Here is a 21,413-nt window from a genome sequence, read left to right as displayed (position 1 = left end):
GATACTGGACATATGTTTCATGGTGTTGTAAAGAAACAACAAATTTTAGACGAGGGATTCAGTGGTAAAGAGATCAGCTCTAGAGCTTTTCATGGCACTATATTCCTGTTTGTTTCAAACCAAATCTTGGGCCAGATCAGGTTCTGAGAGTAAGGGAAATTTTCCTTACAGGATCAGGCACCAAATCTGGCTCGAAATTCCAGCTTTGGTATATGAATGAACTGAAAATTGACTGTTTCCTCATATTCTCCACATTTCAGAAGAGAACAAATGCGCCATCACTTCAAACATTAAACCATTGATGACGTTCTATCTTATGATACATAGAATCCTTAAGCAAGAAGGGCCTAGAGTGTAGTTCCCCTCCCCTTCTCTTTTCTCTGATGTCTCCAAGAACAAATTCCTATCCAGTCATCGAGTCAAAGTTACAACAATCTTTGCCAGAAAAGTTAACCTGTGGATATGATCTTCCTGAGTACTTTTTCCTCACTACACTTCCCTTTCCCTTCCAGTCCCGTTAAGAAACTCCATTTTCTTCTCTGACGGTTGATTTTCACAACACCATGTTAATTGTCCTTCATCAGTAATCTCAAGATGAGACTGAAGGAATCAATCCAACAAATTATTATCTTCTATTACTTCAGACTCTAATTGCACTTACATCTTTTTCAAAGTCAATTCAGTGTACAATTAGTTTTTGTTGAATGCTAAACTAATTCATTGTGTAGGTATGCATTCTTTGGTCCGAGCTGATTCTTCGGAGAACTTGCTTTTAAACCAGTGCGAAGCTGAGATTACAAAAAGGAACAAGAACGAACAGATTACATATCAACCAACTAATCAGGACAAATATTTAAGGATCTGTTATGTTTATTTATGAAAGCAATAGGTCAGCTTTTATGGGACGGATTTCCACCAATGCTTTGTAGAAGTGGAAAACTAAGAATGCTGAGGGTGGTAGTCATGATCATAAGCTGTCTGATTTGTCCTAGGCTCTTCTGCTTATTCCTTAGCAGATTCAAAGCGTTCTAATATCTCCACAACTTGTTTCATTGTTAATCTGAATTCAGGTTCATCTTGAAGACATAAACAAGCAAGAGCTCCTAATTTTTGAGCAGCTTTTGCTGGATATTTTCCCTCTAATTGGGGATCCATAATTTTCTCCAGTTGGATCTTCTCCAGATTCATATGGTACCTGAAAAATGGAACCAGATGGTGCTCTCCCCAACTAAGGCGATATCTACCTTTTGCTGATAAACCTGTTAGCATTTCAGCCAATACCACACCAAAACCAAACACATCGCCCTTCACATTCATAAGCCCTGTTACATATGAGTTGATGATTAGAATTTATAACATTTTTCTTTTGTTACTCAAATTTGTTTTAAATCCAATCGAGCATGTCCAAGAGCTTAACTTTGGTGAGTACTCAGTAGTGGGCTCAATTTTAAAAGCTCAAACAGTCAAGCTGGCAATATTACCTGTTGGGATATTTTTTCTCAGATCATACTCAGGAGGAGCATTAAAATACTTTCCCTTTTCATACCAAAGAGGATGTACTTCATTAAAGACATTTCGACGAACAATCTTTGTTGTGCCAATACCTGATATCTTGGCATTGTAAGACTGTCAACAAAAAATATGACCAAAATTCAAAGAAAATGAGTTTTTCATCGGTAATAGATATTGTCATCAATAATTCAAAGAAAAAACTCAGCATTCATGTTAAACTTTATGTAGTCCTGATAATACAGAAACCTCTAAGTTTTGGCAAATACATTTCATGAGAACATTGCGCAAATAGATTTTAACTGACACCATCAAGCAAGATGTCTGAGGTGCCGAAGTATTCATAGTAACCTTGCCACTCTGCCGCATGCAAGAATGCCAGGCCTCGAGCTGCTCCAATTAGGATCTTAATTCTTATGTCCCAAGAAAGTGGCCGAACATCGGAGCTTGCTAAACACATCAAAGTAAAATTATTTCATCTGAAGCTTACTATCAGTAAATGAGGCTTAGTTTGAGTAACTATTAGAGCATATTAGTCTAAACCTCACTTCTAAAGAGATGGTTCTCTAGGCTGCCATTTTGCATATATTCATGAACAACGAATAGCTCTTCGTCTTCCAAACAATATCCAAGGAACTCGACTAAGTTTGGATGTGAGAGCCTTCCAAGCAAGCATACCCGAGACTGCTCAAGAAAATGTGAAACGAATAAGCAACTTAGAAAAGATTGGACAAAGCAAGTTAGAGTTCTTCACTATATACTTGGAGGAGTTATTAAACTTATCTAATGCAATTACCATATCAATGCCAACAGTAAATTACTTCAAGGGAAGATGATAGCATACATTAACAGAAAGTGTAGGAAGATTATGTTCTAGTATTGTAAGAGCCAGAAAAGACCAATTGAATTTGGAGTAACGCTTGTGAGCCAAAAGGAAATTGGGTTCCAAATGAACTGCAAAAATTTGTCAGAGAAGAGGTAGTTTCTATTTGCGGGTTAATCTACCTGCCAATCATTTAATAGTAGCATATTTTGCGAGTAAAATTTTCTAACAGCAACTAGTGCTTCACTGCTACTCTTTGATGTGGATTTGTCTTGAAGCCAAGCTTGGGTTATTGCACTGAATTCGCCTTCTCTCAGCACTGCATCACTCCTGAAACCTCTGGTTGCAACCATGAGTTCAGAATAAGAGAAAATAGTCAACTCGGGATGAACAAAGCTGCCCCCATTTTGATAACCCTCTTTTAAGGCAGTGCGGCTGCCTAGTGTTGCATTGCCAGTTGCCTTTGGCATCCTTCCTGCAAGATACACGTATTTTTCAACATTTATCATATCAAATTTCTTACACTGCTAAAGAGAGTCATTAACCAACCTACTATTTCAGATCCCTGTAGTATCTTTGCAATCACCAGAGCTGTACTCTCTGAGCCATGATGACCAATAGGCTTGAAATTTTCACCACCAAACCTTGCTGATATAATATGATCTAAGGCCAAAAGTATCTGTGCCATATGGGGCCTTTCAGAAGATTCAGGACTGAGACATGCCTTAGCGATAAATGAAACTGCCAATACTTGGGACAAAAGATGCTTATCCGAGGATAAAGTCGACTCCACAATGTTTACAAGGAGTTCCTCTTTATCAGGAATGATATAAGCCAGCGCATTTTCCATCCAATCCTTCATGATGGAATTTTCAGTTGCACTAAAACCCTGCTTTCTCGTGACTAGCTCGAGCAAAACTTTCCCAAAGCTATAAACATCATAGGCACATGTTGCATAACTTGCATTAGACGTACCTGGCCATTCAAGATAATATGATTTGGAATGCTTCAGAAGTAGCTGATGGTAACACCTAAATTGGAAACATTTCACCTCATTCTTGGAACAAAAAATAATTGGGGATACTTAAGACAAAAAGACACACCAACATCTGTATGCTCTGCTGATTACCATGAAACATGGAGAAGAGTATTTGTGTAACTTAATTGCAAAGTTGTACTAATTTTCTTCAATCATTTCTTCTGTTATTGGGGAAAGTCAATTCCTAACTGCCTTATGATGCTTAACTCTGGAACATGGTCAAGCCAACTGGTTTTTTCAAATATGACACATAAGGCAAAAGTGGGGACTATTGTGAGGCTTTTCTAGCAGAATCTGGCATGTGCAAGAATACAAACTTGAATTTGAACTGAAGTCGAGGCAGTTTCTATTAAACTAACACGTCTTTGAGTAATGTTCATTTCTTGTGACTACTGAGCAATCTCCTCACGTAATCCAAAATTGGCTTCATACACCATGTCATTTGAACAGATTCAAGTGGAATGATAAACAGAACATGGTTTACAAGTATCCTCTACATACCAGGAGTGCCTTGGTTGGATCCCCTGTATAACAGAAGAAAGAATGTCACAAACTTAGTACAGAAATAAAACTCACAAGTTAGCAGTAAGCAAAAGAGTGGAAAGTTGCAGTTTCATAGCTTAGCGATTCCCAAATACCACATATTGTACACTCACGGAAAAGCAGAATCTATCCTTAGTCTAACAAATAAACATCTGAAATTTGAGGAGCATCAAAAAGTCTCAAGTTTATAAGGCAGAGTTGTCAATCCCTCGAAAAGTACATATATTTTTCAAATAAAGAAGTTTATTTCTGGCCACCTTTCATCCTAAGCACAGAAATTGTTGAACAAAGTGGTAGATGTGACAGCAAATCATGGATACTAGATAGTAGCAATGCTGATATCCAGCCAGAAATTTTTAAGCTAAGTTATGGTAGATAGGACGCGTAGCTCTTGCTGTAGAGTGCTTAAATATGTCTTGAAGGAGTATCTATGTTTCAGACAATGTTTTCAACTCCCTAGCTGATGCTTGCATTAGAATCACTATGAATTTTATCAAATTACTCTTTTAACTGACAAATATTCTTCCTTTGTTATAAAGAATTTGCAGTCTTCATTAGCAGGGCATTGCTATATTGCAAAGAGAAATCCCACATAAAGTTGAGAGAGTATCAGAAGTACCACCCTAACCTAGCAATGGTATTCGGAGCAATGTCTTTTTCTTCAGCACAGACTTTATAAAGGCTTCCTAACCTCACTTCAAACTTGTCGTCGAGAAGTATGCTGCCTGCTTGAATGTCTCTACACGAATCAAAAGAGGACTTAAGCTTATACTATTTATTTTTCAAAAAAAAAAAAAATCTGTGCTTGGTCTAAAATGATGAGAATATTTATTACCTATGGACAAGGGGAGGGACACACTGATGATGTAGATAATACAAACTCTCAGCAACTTCAGTTGCTATCTTCAACCTCGTTATCCAGTCAAGGAATGGTGATTGTGTATTATTACCTGAAATATTTTTCCTGGACAAACAAGTTGACAAGTCCTTGTTAGGCATGTACCTGTAAACCAGAAACTTCTCATTTCCATTCTCCAAGCAATGGCCAAGGAAAGGGACAAATCTATGATGATGAGAAACCTTCCCAAGAACTTCCAACTCTGCTATGAAAAGGGATTCTTTGTTGACTGATGAAAGATCAATTTTTTTAATTACTACTCGAGTCCCTTCTTCTAAAACTCCGTCATAGAGATCACCCGAGAGACCATGCTTAATGAGCTTGGACTCATTCAAGTAATCCGTTGCTTGGAGAATTTGAAGACGTGTAAATGAAACCCCCGCGAATAAGTTGTTGAAGTTGAAAGATGAAACTCGGCGAGAGGAAGAAGCTAGATTAAAGGACGAAATTGATGATAATGATGCCAAGGAAAGCTCACTTGGAGTCCTCTGACCGGTGAATCGGAGATCTTCTCTTCTCAGGACGGCTGTCACCAGCCTTTCCCAATTATCACAACTCCTAGGCATCTATTGATCTTTCGATCATGACTATCATCAGTTTCCTATTGAAAATCAGGTAATTAATGGTGACAAATCATCAAATTCAGATGATCTCAGGTTCAATTGGAAACTTATGATGCAGAAATGTTTGAACTAGTCGGTGTATTGTTCAGTTGACTTTGAAAGCTAATCAACTAGTCTTCTCGCAAACACTTTGAACTAGTCTGTATATCAATGTTTTAAAAATCGAATCGTTAATTAAATCGGTGAAGTAAAAGGGTCGAGATTCAATTGATTGGACCGGTTCAACCTCGGTTCAATGAATTTTTTAAAAAATAATTTATATAAATATATATATGTACAAAATAAGACATGTAATGGACTAATTTAATATTTTATATGATGAAAAATTTACTATTTTTTAATAACTTGGATTTTTAAAAATAAATTTTTTAAATTATAAGTTAAAACAAATAAATTTCATCTCAATTTCAATTATATCTAAATCCAACCCCAAAATATCACAATATTTTAAAATTATACAAAATTCATGTCTCTGAGAATTTAGATATTATGAATTTAAATTTTAATTTACGTTTTGGGATTTAGAGATTGCAATTTAAAAAAGAAAATTTGGAGTTCGAAAGAAATCAAGAAAATCGAAAATAGAAATGTAAACTTGATAAGAAACAAAAAATAAGATAAAAGTGAGTGGTTGTGGCATTAAATAATTTGGGTTAAAAAAAATTCTTTTTTAACTTTTTTCAATTTAATGGACAAAAACAAAATTAAAAGATGGAAGAAAACATCAATAAATTAAAAATAAAGAGGTTTGATTAAAAAGGGAGTGACAAAAGAAAAGATGATAGAGAGAGAGAGAGAGAGTTGAAAATTAAAAAGAAAGAACCATGAGGGGATGAGATTTTGTAAGAAAAATGGAAAAAAGAAATATGAGTGTTTGCTTTATATAAATAAGTTATCAAAAAAAACTAATAAGATGTGATGGTGCAATGGTTAATACATTGGTCTTTTATTACAAAGGTCTTGGTTCGAATCTTGATTGCTGCATTTTGCAAAACTTAAAAAAAAAAAAAAAAGAGGGAAAGCTGAAAACCGGAAAACCGTCGATTCAATCCGGTTCGACGGTTTTCACGGTTCAACCGGTTTTTGACCAATTTTCTAGCAAAGTCAACAATACCATTGAACCGGACTGGTGTCATGGCCGGTTCGCGGTTCAACCGGTCGAACCAGCCGGTTCGGTCCGGTTTTCAAAACATTGCTGTATACATGTATTATATTGTCCTGTAGTTTCACTTAATACCACGGATATTCCCTAAAGGCCACCCAATCCCTCGTGTTCATGGTTCCCTGCAATTCTGAGAAATTTGACTCGCTGAGAAGCCACCATGAAGAGTTGAAACGGTCGAATTACATCGATTCACTCCGAATTATCTTGAATCAATTCGAATTTTTATTATTTTACTAATTTTTTATTTATTACAGTTTTTAGAATATTAAATATTTCAAAAATTTGCTTCTCGTCGAGATCGTGATCAATATGGCAAAACGATGTGAAACGGTTCGGACCACGACCGCAACTTTGAACCATGATCTGTACAACGTCATTCTTATTACTGTTAGTCTTGTATAGAAAATCCAGTTTCTTGCCTTTTTTCTGCTTTCTAAACACTCCCATTAAAACCTATCCAATTTCTCTTTTAGTAAAGCTGGTAAAACAACGTCCTAGACTACTAATCCTTAAATATCTCCTCATCAACCCCATCTCTTTTTGTTTGTAAGCAATGATAATGTCCATCGATATATTAATAATGGTTAACATTTTCTTTCCTCTCAAACTTCTACTAAAAATTCGAGACCAGAAATTCCCTTCATGTTGAATCATAAGTAAATTATAGGTAAATACCAAGAACTATGAGCAAAATACAAGATAGAGTTAATACCCAAAGAAACAAGAACAAAAACAAACAGCCAGGTAGACAGCAGCTTAGTACATGGAGGCCTAATGGCTAATTAAGAATTATGTAAATTGCTCAATCATAGGTAAGTCAGATATTTCTTTGTCCATGCATGTTAAAACTAGGTGAGATGTGGTGGCATGTGGAGGATTATGCTATTGCATCATTCTGCTTTTGCATCCAAGTGGAAATATTCTTAATGAAACAAATGATTGCGAAATGTCAAACGAAGCCAACCAACATCTGCTTGGTTCTTTCTTGAAGAGTGCCTTTCATAGTTTCAGTTAAAGAGGTCAACCATATGAGATTGGCAGCCAAAAAAGAGAGAAACACTGCAACATGCAACTTCATAAGAACTGGCCTTGCAGATACTGGACATATGTTTCATGGTGTTACAGAGGAACTGCAAATTTTGGTCAAAAGGTTCAGAAATAAAGAGATCAGCATCAGCCCTTTCATAGTTTCAATTAAAGAGGTCAACCATATGAGATTGGCAGCCAAAAAAGAGAGAAACACTGCAACATGCAACTTCATAAGAACTGGCCTTGCAGATACTGGACATATGTTTCATGGTGTTACAGAGGAACTGCAAATTTTGGTCAAGAGGTTCAGCAATAAAGAGATCAGCATCAGCTCTAGAGCTGCTAATGGCACTATTCGTGATATAATGGTCTGCTCGCAGATGACGTTAGGAACTTTCAAAATGTCTGGTGACAGCAAAGTAACATAACGGATCAGGTCCTCTGCTGTCACCAATGGCGACAGGAGGATAAATTCGAACAAAATAAATATAGACACTAAAACAATAAATAGGGATGACAATGAGGTGATTTTAGGACGAGGAAGTGTCTCATTTTCCGAACCCCCCCCCCCCCCTCCACTACCCTTGTGATACACCCGCTCCGCCCTACTACCATTCTTATTTTTATTTAATTAAACTTTTTTCATCTATATAAATCTTATAATAATTTTATTAATCATTCTTTTGAAGTTTTAATAAAAAACAATTACATCATTTTGTCATGACAAGTTATGTTATTTATTTCATATAAATATATTTATATAATAACAATAACATAGCATTTATTTTGTATTATACATATTAAAATATACGTATATGTTATACCATATCAAAATTTAAGTGGGGCGGGGAAACATCCACCCCAACTCCTGTCTCGTTCCTTCCCTACAGAGTAGGCACTCACTTTCATTGCTATCCTTAACAACAAATGTAGATATCAACACATCAACATGTAAAAATCGAACAAATTTTGGGACGCATATTTCAATGATAGAAAAAATTTCTTGTGTTTGTTCACTTTATTTTGTTAGTAGCTATATTTACTAAATTAGTGTCTACATCCTACATCTAACTGCATGTCACTGTCACCAGAGGACCTTTATCCCAAAATTTCCAGGCGAGGTCCAGCGCTGAATTTGGGTTTGCTTGATTGCTTCAAATTGGATCTTGGGTTATAGGAGCAAGGAAAAGTTTCCTTACTCTGGAATTGAATCTCTCGGTTGTTTCAAGCCGGATCCGAGGACCAAATCCATTCAAGAGAGTTAAAAGTATGCGAGGTTTGTTTTTGACATCATCTATTTATACGGTTGGCAAAATTACCCAAAATCCAACAACGAGATTGGCGTGGATTGTGTTGAATTAGTTCGGTGTTGGATGACAAAGACGCAAACGAGTCTTAGGCGGTTTGAGTTTTTAATTTGGGTAACCATTGTTATGGGTTGTGCTGGATTAGTTGAGTGTTCCCTGAAAAAGACGTAAACGTGTTTTGGACGGTTTGAGTTTTTAAATTGGGTAGCCATCAACCCAAGTACTAGTACCTAGTAACTCAGAGCATCTGCCGCGGAGTTATACCTCCCATGATACTGCCCATTACACGGCCACCCATTGTAGCCGTATAATGCTCATTACATGCATCATTCTGATACTGTGTATAATAGTGGATCAGTGTCAGCAATGGACAAAATTTTTTGAAGCTGCAACGATGGAACGATTCTTGTGACTTAAGAATTGGCCGAAAATTTTCAATATTACCTTTAGAGAAACGCGGAATTACGTGATTGAGAAATAAATCATCAACTTCGATCGAACTTGGTTGAGCATATTTGGGAACGATTTGGAGGCAATAACAATGAAAACTAGTATTCATTATGTTATTATTTGTATTTTGTTTGATTTAAATTATGTAATATTATGTCATGGAGTTCAACTAATTACATAAAGAATTATTAATTAAATATGGATTATTATGATATCTTCGCATTTGAGGTATCACATATTTGTTTAATAATTACATAATTATTTTTCAGTAAATAACAATATATTATTTTTGAGAGATAAAAAAAAGAAATATTGTTCAAACTTAGAAATTAATAATATTATTTTTTAGAAAATAAAAAATCCAACAGGTAAAAAATTTAATGAAAGCTATTAATTTATTTTTTAAAAATAATGAAATTATTTTTTAAAAAAATTACTTTATTTATTTATGGGATATGAGTTGTGCATTATTAAAATAAATGTTTGATTTAATTGTGGACCCATGCTATTACATTTTATGGAATGTAATCCATTGTAAGTGGAAGTATAATAAAAGAGGAATAAGTAAAATACTGACGTGTCATGTAGATTACACTCTAAAAAATATAAACCACTGTGGATGCCCTTATGATGCTTAGATGACCTCATCTAAAATGACATTAATCCGTATATGATCTTAGTTTTTTTTTTTTTCGGTTTTCCTGCAACTCCTTTTCTTTTTTGTTTTGTTTTCTTGCATTTCCTGGTCTTTCCTTGGCAAAACGGACGTGCAATTGTTTGAACAGCCATCTAAGACATTGTCCGGAAAGAGCATGGACACGTTAATGTCAAAAAATTTGTAATGTCTGGTTCTGCTTCAAAACTTGCTATCATCCTTGAAAACACAAATGTAAACATAGCAACACGGACAAACAAAGAGAGCCAGTTAAGAAAAAAGCTTTCAATCAATCAGGATAGAATATTTCAGAATATACTACTGAAACAAAAAAAAGATATCATTGACATAATTGTTATTGCATTTAATGTTCCATTATTTGCATGCAAGCTTGTGAAGGATGATGGCAACTCAAGTTTTTCCAAGAACTTGCATGCCATCTATCCATTCAATTCTACCCACATTGTATTTTCCAACTATTTCATACCCTTTATTTGAATCATTGCCAAAGAAAGTTTTCTTAACTGTGATAACTTCGAACAGATATGGTCTGTCTCCTGTCTATCACCAATTAAGTGTGTTTAATATTCGTGTGATGCTTTTTCTGTTACATGAGATAGATTCATTTAGGCTCTTAATCTGGAAATCTAAATCATGTCTCATAATTTGGTGACTCCTTTGATTGCATTTTACGTGATCTGATTTGCTTTTGAAAAAGGATTTTCTGCTCTTGATCCGTCCATCCAAGTAGTTTAAAAGGTTAGAATATAAATAGGCTATTCATATTCTAAGTGGTTATTTAGCTGCCAAAGGATGCCACAACTTCAGAAATACTATCTGATCACTTAAACCACTTATGTGAACACCTTTTTCTGAATGAAACAAAGCCATAAAGAGTTGTGTAACAATTGGCAATAAGATAGAACTTTTGAAGATCAACAATCCAAACTATGAAAGATCACTTGGATGATTGATTTGCTATATCAAATGCCTCATTGCACATACTCAAAAGGTAAATGAAAGATTCAGAATATTCAACAAGAAACAATGCAGTAGATGCTCAGGCTGGGAGACAATTATCCACCAGATTGGGAAATTTCCATGTGCACTTGTGTGAAGGAAAGCTGGACAGGTAAATGATGAAATCCAAAAAGATAAATCAATAAAAGAATCACAGAAATCCGTATTGTTGCTATAGAAGTTTTTATTTGGTCTTCAGAGTTCAGGAACTAAAAGATGGACTGTACATTCTGAGAGACATGGAAAAACACATGGATATACCGTGAAAAGTTACCAATTGATGCAGAGCTATTAGATTGCAATTATAGGCTTCATTGATTTGACCTGCCTTAAAAATTGTGGAAGGGCATTCATCCCAAAAAAAGAAAAACCTGCTTAATGAATCTATATATCTGGATATGGCCTATAAGGACATGGATGTGTTTTAAGTTACCATCAACTGGACTGCACATGAAAGAAGGCCCACAGTCCATCTGCTATGACATGCTGTCTTACCAAGTCGTTCTGCAATGCTGGGAACACATAATAGCCATACCATCTCTGAAAAGATGGCCACTTTATTTCCAGATTAATTTAAGCAAATATTTCCCAAAAGAGGACATGTTTGTTTACCTGAGCCTGAGAGTCGTTCCTTACTTTTTGTGATATCCATCTACCAGTCACGCCATGCCAGAAGAGCAGGAAGCTAAGGTCTAAAAGACAGTTTTTGCTGATCTTGTTTATGGTTAGCCCTGGATTTCTTGGTACAAGTGGAGGACTAAGACTGAAACGTTCTTGACCTTGTTGGATGAGCTGTCTATCCATGGATTTCTGGTTTTCCTGGAGCAGATTGAATGTGTTGAAGTTTCTCCACAACCTTTGGGTTCAGGGTCAAGGCATGTTAGAGCAAGCAGAGCTAAATGCAGTGCACCTTTTAAGGGGTATTTTTTGTCTAACCGGGAATCAAAACTTTCTCCAACTGTCTTCTGTCAGACAAATGGGACCTGAAAAACTCAATCAGATCACATGAACCTAATCTTGGTAGACTATATTTGCCTTTTCCTGATAGACCAGTAAGTGTTTCCACCAATACAAAACCAAAACCATATACATCGCACTTGGTGTTCGTGAGCTCTGTTAAATATGAGTTAATTAGTAGAATAATAATGTCATCCTTATTTGCGATCTTTCTAAGAACTTGTCCAAAGTCTAGGCATGCATGTCATTTCAAGCTTTACTTTGGTCGGCAGTAGCATAGTACTGTACTGTGAGGAAGTAGTCGGAGCAGAATAGACACATCTTCTCTAACTATAGAAACGCAGATGTACATCATCAAAGGGCGTTGGACGATCTATTTTTGCTATGCCAAAACCCAATATCTTTGCATTGTAAGACTAAACAAATTCATTGAACAATGTTAACAGCTATAAAGATTGATTAATAATCAAGCTCGTTGTCACCTATACTGATTATCATACTTGACATGCACATGGAAGTATAGAACTCTAAGCAGAAACCTCTAAGCTTCAGTTAAAATAAAAAAAAAAAAAAAAAAACCAACTTCACATGCAATCGACTGATTTACTTCTTCAATTTAAATATGTATCTTACCCCATCAAGCAATATGTCTGAGGGCAGGAATGCCAGGCCTTGAGCTGCTCCAATCAAAATTTAGAGCCTTGTGTCCCAGGAAAGTGAATGAATGGAAGAAACCCCCTAAGTAAATAGAATAATCAAGAGTAGATCTTGAGTGGAATGTTATTACCAGTTGACCAGTAACTAATGCAGAAGGATTATTCAAGATAACATTTAAGCTGCATAATCAACATCTCACTGTTAAAGAGATGGTTCTCCAAGCTTCCTTGTTGCATAACTTCATGAACAAGGAATTGCTCTTTCCCCTTCAAACAGTATCCAAGGATCTCAACTACATTTGGATCAGAGAGGCTTCCAAGCAAGTGTACTTGTGACTGTTCAAGAATGTGCAAAATAGAACAGTTACAGCAGCTCAGAAAAGTTTGTAGCAGTAGAAATAGGATAAATCAAGTTCTCCATTTGGACCTTAATTGGAGAAATTACTACGTCGAAGAAACGAGATAGCAGCACAGCATTACCAGAATCAGTTAATATTGTTTTCAAAAAGATGGCAGTATACATTAGCAGAAACAAATATGTCCTGTTTTGGATGAGAATTTAACCAAATTTAAATGGGAGGGAAATGAACTTGGTAAAATTAATGAAATTAGATATCAGCTCACACATCAGCTTGAGATAAGTCACGACTTACAGGTTGAGCTGAATTACCTGACACAAATCTAATACTTCCATATTCTGAGAGTACAATTTTCTAACAGCAATTACAGAACCACTGCCACTCTTTGACGTGGATTTTTCACAAAGCCAAGCTTAGTATATAGTCCAAAGCTTCGTAGCTCCAACCACTGTTCTAGAATTCCTGGTTGCATCCATGAGTTCTTGAAAAGAGAACACAGTTAAATTGGGGTGAGCCAGGAACTCTGGATTTTGACAAGGCTCATTGATCCCTCTAGGTTCCAGGATTTCATGGTTTCTTGAGACATTGTTGCCCAAATATGTCTTATTTGTGGTTGCCTTATATGTCTTTCCTGCAACATATGTCCAAATTGCTACAACAATGTAATTTCGAATTTTCAAACAGCTAATAGAAAGTCATTAATCCACCTATTAGTGCAGATCTCCCGAGGATCTTTGCAATATCATCAATTGGATCAAGTGGCCTGAAATGACCAGTGGGTTGAAAGTTTCCATTACCCAAGCTTGGTGATGTGATATGTTCCAAAGCCATCCATACATGTGCCATTTGGGATCTCTTAGAAGGCTTGGGACTAAGGCAGGCCTTAGCAACAAGAGCAACTGCCCATGCTTGCATCCGAAGATGCTCATCTACTATTAAAGGCGGGTCCAAGATCCTGACAACGAAGTCCTTATTGTCTGAAGTTATATAAGACAGTGAACTTTCCATCCAATCCTAGATGGCAGATTCATTATCAGCACTGAAACCCAGCTTGCCTGTAATTAATTCAAGTAAAACCTTTCTGAAGCAATACATCACAGGAGCACAGGGCATTAGTCGTACCTGGCCATTCAATAGTAGATTTAGACAATAATCACATTAGAATAGGCTACCCTTGTACCCTATTTTCAAAAATAAAAAAATAAAAAAAATCCACTACTGGTTCTCAGAGAGACAGATAAACTGGGGGCTTGAAGATTAAAGTATGGCCAAAATGGAATATCATGTGGCATGGAGAAGAAGAGTAACTTTCTGACAAGCTTCCAAAAGGTTCTACTTGTTGGTAGCCGATAAACTATATTTCTTAAACCAAGTGCTTTACAGTGAGCTTTATAGCAAAATCTGGTAAATGTAGGTACTAGCTAGGGTTGAAAAGGATGAATTACTCATATTTTAGCATAGTTTCTTAAGGACATTTATAGCTGGCCAGGCTACATATCATTTTGTCTCTACTCAATTTTCAGGCAAGAATGAAATTGGCAAGGATCTAGGCCAAACTTCCACCATACAAAGGTAGGTTTCTGTCACAGTAGATAATTCATGTACCAACATTTTGTGCTCGGATGCTCGTGCTTGCATCAAAATCCATCAACTTTTCCAATGAAATTGAAAACAAAAATTATGCCTCTACTATAGTGAACAATATACTTCCCAAGTTCTTCTTGTATAGTTTGTTTCTCCATGGAAATTACTAAGGCATGGCTAAACTTTGATATTTTATCAAAATATTGGTCAAAATAGAATAAGTATAACATCATCAATAACTTTGTGAACTGCAGGAACTTGGGAATCGCTTTCTGACTGATTCTTATAGAGTGCAACTTATCTTGACTGATCCTTTTTTCTTCATCAGAGATGTAACAAAGGCTTCCTGATCGCACTTCAAACTTGTCATCAAGAAGTATGCTGCTAGATTGAATAGCTCTACAAGAAGCAAAACACAAGAATGCCAGGTGAACACCACAACACAATAATCTGAAAATCAAATAACCCTCTTCCATATTAAACAGAAAAAATAAAAATAAATAAAGGAATCTAGCACATTTAATGAAAAAACACTTGTGCTACCTGTGAACAAGGGGTGGAACACATTCGTGATGTAGAAAAGACAGACCTGCAGCAGCTTCACTTGCAATCTTCAACCTCACAGTCCAATCCAACCATGGTAATGGTTTATCATAATCTGAAACAACTTCCATAGGCAGACAACTTGACAAGTCCTTGTTAGGCATATACTTATAAAACAGAAACTTCTCATTTTCAGTGTCCAAGCAATGCCCCAGAAGAGGGACAAATACAGAATCAGATAACTTCTCACGTACTACCAATTCTGAAATGAAATACAATTCTCTCTTAACCAATGACATATCAATTTGCTTAACTACTACTTGAGTCCCACCTACCAAAACACCATAAAAGAGATTCCCTGATTGATCATGCTTGATGGGATTGGACTTGCTTAAGTAATTTGTTGGTTGGAGAATTTGAAGATAAGTAAATGAAGTCCCTAAAAGCGAAATTGAGAAGTTGGCAGGTAAAGTTCGGTGAGGTGAAGGACTTAAACTGAAGGAGAAAAATGATGATAATGATGCTGAGGAAAGGGCACTGGGAGACCTTTGACCACTATGGCGAAGATCCTCCCTCCACAGAGTAGCTGTGACCAGCCTTTCCCAGTTGTATAAATTCTAGCCACCTATGATCTATCTGTTACCATAACCAGTATAGTTTCTGTTGAAAATCATGCTAGCATTAGTAAGAGAAGATCAAATTCATTTGTCGCGTGCACATATACTGGAAATCAGAGATAGAAGGTGCTGAAAACTTGCATGGTGGCCTAGTGACAAATAATTATTTAGTCGACGGACTCAGACATTTGATCATCTCCATCTATTTCTATTTTAGATTTGGGCAGTTGACTTTGGACCTTGAAGGCTCTGCAGACGTCAATTTATCATCTTCTTTTATGTTGATTCTATAATTTGACAACCATCTACTACCTGAATGCCCATTAAATCCATGTATAATGTATTTGTCCATGTATTTCTCTGGCCTTTCCAAATTCAAACTGTTGGTCACGGTTCCCATCTACCTCTCTTGGCATGGTATGCTTTACTGGCTTACTACCTATATTTTCTGTATCATTTGCTGCAGAATGTAACAAAATTGAAATTTGAGTTCAATTCTACTTAGATATTGACAATTTGGATAGAACCTGAAATAATAATTTAGGTACTCAAAACTTTTCACAGCACAGGTCAAGATAATTTCTCATTTGTATTCCACGGATGAAAGTCTGAAATATGCTTTAATCAATTCAAAGAAAACAGTGTGAAAGTGGTACTGCACTGTGGCTTTATTCAAAGCAATCTTATTGTGCAACTTGCTATTCAACAAACTTTGTATTATACACCTAGTATATTTAACAAGTTCGTCATCACTTCATGCATGAAAAGCTTGCAGCAGATTAGCTACTAATTACATCAACAAACTTCACTTGGCATTACAAGTTTTCTTTTTTTTTTTAATAAATAAGAGAATTTCATTCATTCAGAGGATGCTGCACTAATGGCGGCAAATACATGAAAAAAAATGCAACACATACAACAGGGGTTTCCTTTAGATCTGAAAGACCAATACAAGCTAGAAGCTACAAATAAATACATTAGGTGAAACCTGTGCACAGGATGTACCTATTATCAGAAACATGGTACATTGAGACTATTAGGCAAAGAAAGCTGGCCAGGCCAATGCTCGCCATTTGATTTTCTCTGAGTATTCTATGATATAAAACAGAGATTGCATTAGCTTCTTATGCTATCTGGCATGATCTACTGATCTAGAGCGTTCAAGTTCATCTGAAGGATCCCAGTCCAAAGATGAGGAAAGAATCTTGGACAGTGTCACGAAAACCTCAGCCATCGGGGGACGAGTATTGAGATCATAAGCCACACAATTCCTAGCCAGTTGAGCAACTGAATGGGCCAAGTCTAATGGGTACTCATTTCTGAATTGAGGATCCATAAAGTCTTGTAGCTTTTCCCTCACATTTTCCCCATCTAACACCTTATTAATAGTTGCATAGAGTAACTCCTCTTCCCCAAGCTTTCCCACTTCACCCTGATGACGGATTGCCTCCCTTCCAGATAATAGCTCCAAAATCACCACACCAATGGCAAACACATCAAGTTTTGGGGTCACCAATCCATTCTCGATGTACTCTGGCGGCATATAACCATGAGTCCCAATAACATGCCTTGTCATTTGCACATTCAAGCTCCCTTCATTTTGGTTGTCAGCATGCAAAGGCCTTGCAAGACTAAAATTGGAAACCTTGGCCCTCATGTTACTATCCAAAAGAATGTTGCTGCTTTTCAAATTCTTATGAATGTAAGGAGGATTGGCATAATTGTGAAGATAATTTAGAGCATCAGCAACATCATAAGCAATCTGAACCCTCTGTTTCCAATTCAGTCTGCATGAAGAAGGATAACCTTCTTTCTCAAGTAGACCACAGCTATCACTTCCTTTATTCTGAGAATGCAACAAATCACTCAGGCCACCTTTCTCTGCATACTCATACACAAGGTATGTGTTACCATCATGCAAACAGAAACCGGAAAGCCTTATTATATTTGAATGACTAATTTGCTTGAGTACATTAATCTCCTCTAGTGCCTCTCCTTTTATCATCTTCACTGCTGCATAATCCCCCTTAAAATTGCCTCGATAAACAGATCCCCTGATTCTGTTGGCTTCCGCGAAAGAACCTGTGGCATGCTGCAATTCCTCATACTTATACATAGTGAGACTTTCAATTGCAAACTTAACCCCTTCAGACCATGACTTACTTTCTGATTCTGGCAAAGCCTTGTAAACATCAACAGATTCAGAAGCAAAGTTGTTATCACCGTGATCCTTAGTCTCTGCCAGTGAAGTACCTTTCCGGTGCCTATACCGCAGGAACCAAACAAGAAAGCCAACCAACAAAAGCAGCAAAACACCAACACCAATTCCAACTCCAATAAAAACCCATTTGCGAGAGGAGTTATTACTAGTAGGTGGTGCAGGCACCACAGGCAGCTGTGGAGGGGAAGGAGGTGGATGCAATGAAAGCAATGAGGTATTGATATAAGTAGCCTCAGATTTATATGGGATCAAAAGAGGATTTAAGGGATGAATAAGATGGTTAGGAGACAACTCATTAGCAGCATATATACCCTGCACATCAGCATTAAACATGCTAGCAATAGCCTCAAAAGAATCACCCCATGTTATAAGATAAGCTAAAAGATACTTAAATCCAGAGGCAGTCTGATTTTTGGTAGGACAAGCACACCTAACTGGAATATTAAGCTTCATATTCACTTTCAAATTCCTGAAATTATACGAATTCTGAGCTTGCAGTGACTGGCAAGTAGTCAAACCTTGATAAGTTTCATTAGCAACAGCATAATAAGTCTCCACAGTTCCTTTCAACACATAACTTGCATTATGCTGATAAAATTGACCTGAACAAGAACAATTTACGGGAACAATGATCAAAGTACCAGAAGGAATTCTGCCCACATCCGAAACATTGTTGATTCTGGCAATTTCAGTCGCATCTGTATCCAACAAATAAGCTATGGTGACTGGACTGTTGTAGGTCGAAGTTGCCCTGAAAGTCAGGTATGACCTGCAAGATTTAGCTGCTCCATTGCATTTAAATCCCATCGCTGTGCTCCAGTTTACGTTACAATCAAACTGTTTGTTGTTAAGATAGCTTTGCTGACTGTACGATTGGTGAAATTGATAAACAAGAATGAGTAAAAACATGTACTGAAAAATTGCAGTTGCAGCAGCCATGGCTTTCTTGATGAATTGTCACTGGAAATATTGTGTTTTTTTTTTTTTTGGATAGACAAAGATATTTAAAGAAAAGGGATGCAGCAAATAGCTAAGTAAAACACTGAAGGGGAGAAAAATTGAAACTAACGTGTTGTTTGGTGGAAGAGAAATAGAAATAGAAATAGAAAATGATGGAACTTGAAAGATTGGAAGTGGACAGAAGCAGTTGAAAGAGTGATTATTTTAACGCGGTTTTATTGTGGAAAGTTGACTACCTTTGCGCCTGCTTCGATCGTGACGACGTTCATTCCTCATGCCAGGAGTTTTAAGAAAAAAAAAATTAATTACACTAAACCTCCTGCGTAACAAGATACCTGCGTAATTAACTAAGGATGCTAACGCCTCCTTTTCAAAATGTTGATTTCATTGACTAAGATTATTCTTCAAGAACTTAAAAAGAAAATAAATTAAGTTCTTTCTATGAGTTTGTGTTTTTTTCCCCTATTGCATTAAAAATACATCATAATGAAAGATTTGTTAGTGCACTAAATATGCAAGGGTATAAAAGATTTGTTTCTTATGCTCTTGGATGGTAAAATTATCCTATATAGTTAACCGCTAGTCTTAGAGGACAAGTTGTTGATAAAATGATTTATCAGGGATAAAATGATTTATCAGGGGCAAAGTGCAGTAACTGCCTAACTACAAGTGGGTATAATTAAGGCAGAAATAGCAAATTTAACCTAAGATTTTTTTCCCTGTTTACTCTTAATATTTTGGTGGTTTAAATTGTGTTTTCTCATGCCTAACTCAGAACTAGAGGTGGCAAAATGGGCGGGATGGGCGGGATTTGCTTGGGTTTGAGATGGAACCGAGTCATATGGGTTTGGGTCCAACCTTACCCATATGTGTTTTGGGACTAACTTGGGCGGGATCATTTTGGGATGGGTTTAGATTGATCCCGCCCAATACCCAAATCCATTTTCTACATATTTTTTTTCCTTTAATTCATTTTTTATTTTTATATAATTTTAATATTTTTGATTTATTAAATTTCTTTTAGTTTTATTAAATAAACATGCAAGTGCTTTATACTCAAGATTCCCACCAAAAATTGGATTAACAAATAAAGGAAAAGATAGATATACAGCCATATTCCAACATATATCAAGATGGCCAAGGTCCTTAGGATGTTGAATATTTATCCTTATCATTGTCCAAGGATGACAGGTCTAAACTAATTGAAATGCTGGAAATTCTTGTGGATAATGACTAGGAAGACTACTAGATTATATTCGCTGGTATGACTATAAAAATTGTTAAAGATAATTTTTGAATCTAAGATTCCGTTTGGATTGACTTTTTTTTCAAAAAATAAGTTTTTCAAATACAATGTTACAGTAATATACAATAACTCAAGAAACATCCCATCCATATTAATATATCAAATATTTCAAAAAAAATTTATAGTAAAAATTTTTCATATACACTGCTACAATAAAATATTTCAAAAACACCTACCAAAAACAGCTAATCCAAACGGAGCCCTTGCCATTTGAGCCCAATGGGTACCCAAGTATTTCCCATCCTTTCCCATTCATTAATGGGTATAGTTGGGATGTGTCCCAACTTAAACCCAATACCAAATTATAATACCCATCCCGCCCAAAGTTCCTTTGGGCATGGGTAGCCCATTGGGACTTGGGACAAATTGCCAGCTCTACTCAGAACATAAGTATAAAATATTTTCTGGCCAATGTTTTTATTGTAAACTTACCACTTTGTGGAGTAACAAAAATATGAGGATTTAAAACGCAATATGCCTTTACTTCTCCCTCTTTTAGTGTATACCAAACTTCTAGCATATGTGAGATAAAGAATGTGAACATAATTTGACTTCATATAATACACGTTTCCATTCACCTTATTGATTGTGAGTCTTGTGACGCTAATGGTCCATTCTCAACATCTCTTGTGTGCAAAACGATTGGAAGTCAATTGAGTAACTCGCTAACTTATTCGGTAAAAATTTGAGTTCAAACTCGTTGATTGACATTGTGCTTGAATTCAATTAATTCAAATAACTTGACGAGTTCTAAGTTCAAACCTAATATGTTAAGTTCGAAAGTTGGTCGAATTTAATCCAATTTAACTGCGCTACACATTTATATTTTTAAAAATTTTTTATTTATTATTGTGAAAGTCTATCTTGTCCCTTCTATAAAATAATATAAAATATAAATTTATACTACTTAAATTTGATTGGACTCGATTAAACTTGATTGGGCTCGATTTGATCAAACTCGAGCAAGGTAAAAAAAATCAAAATCGAACTCTATCTCTTGCACAACTCTCAAGAGTTCAGTAAGTTTAAACTCGTGTTCGAATCCAAATTTTTTTTAACTCGAATCGAATTTTAAGTAGTGTAGTACTCGATCTCGAATTGACTCTAATGCATCCCTTTTACTAACTCGAAGAATAGAAGTTAATACTT

At 36.1% G+C, this 21,413-nt stretch overlaps 2 protein-coding genes across 2 annotated transcripts; both read right to left on the bottom strand.

The window, feature by feature from the left end:
- Window positions 1-609: 609 nt before the first annotated feature.
- Window positions 610-5,572, bottom strand: LOC113710987 (uncharacterized). The gene is made up of 9 exons (XM_027234096.2): window positions 4,750-5,572; window positions 4,543-4,653; window positions 3,873-3,895; window positions 2,882-3,307; window positions 2,515-2,807; window positions 2,058-2,193; window positions 1,817-1,959; window positions 1,482-1,626; window positions 610-1,322 (listed from the first exon to the last, which is right to left on the bottom strand). The coding sequence occupies exons 1-9, from the start codon at window positions 5,376-5,378 to the stop codon at window positions 1,003-1,005; spliced, it is 2,226 nt and encodes a 741-aa protein (XP_027089897.1). The 5' UTR covers window positions 5,379-5,572; the 3' UTR covers window positions 610-1,002.
- An 11,014-nt stretch (window positions 5,573-16,586) lies between these two features.
- On the bottom strand, window positions 16,587-19,124 carry LOC113711781 (protein LYK5-like). The gene has a single exon (XM_027234980.2). The coding sequence runs from the start codon at window positions 18,935-18,937 to the stop codon at window positions 16,907-16,909; it is 2,031 nt and encodes a 676-aa protein (XP_027090781.1). The 5' UTR covers window positions 18,938-19,124; the 3' UTR covers window positions 16,587-16,906.
- Between the last annotated feature and the right edge of the window lie 2,289 nt (window positions 19,125-21,413).

Source organism: Coffea arabica, chromosome 10e (assembly GCF_036785885.1).
Source record: "Coffea arabica cultivar ET-39 chromosome 10e, Coffea Arabica ET-39 HiFi, whole genome shotgun sequence".
In the NCBI taxonomy this organism is placed as follows: domain Eukaryota; kingdom Viridiplantae; phylum Streptophyta; class Magnoliopsida; order Gentianales; family Rubiaceae; genus Coffea; species Coffea arabica.
The sequence above is the reverse complement of the archived record's forward strand: the minus strand, read 5'-3'. Positions and strand labels throughout refer to the sequence as shown.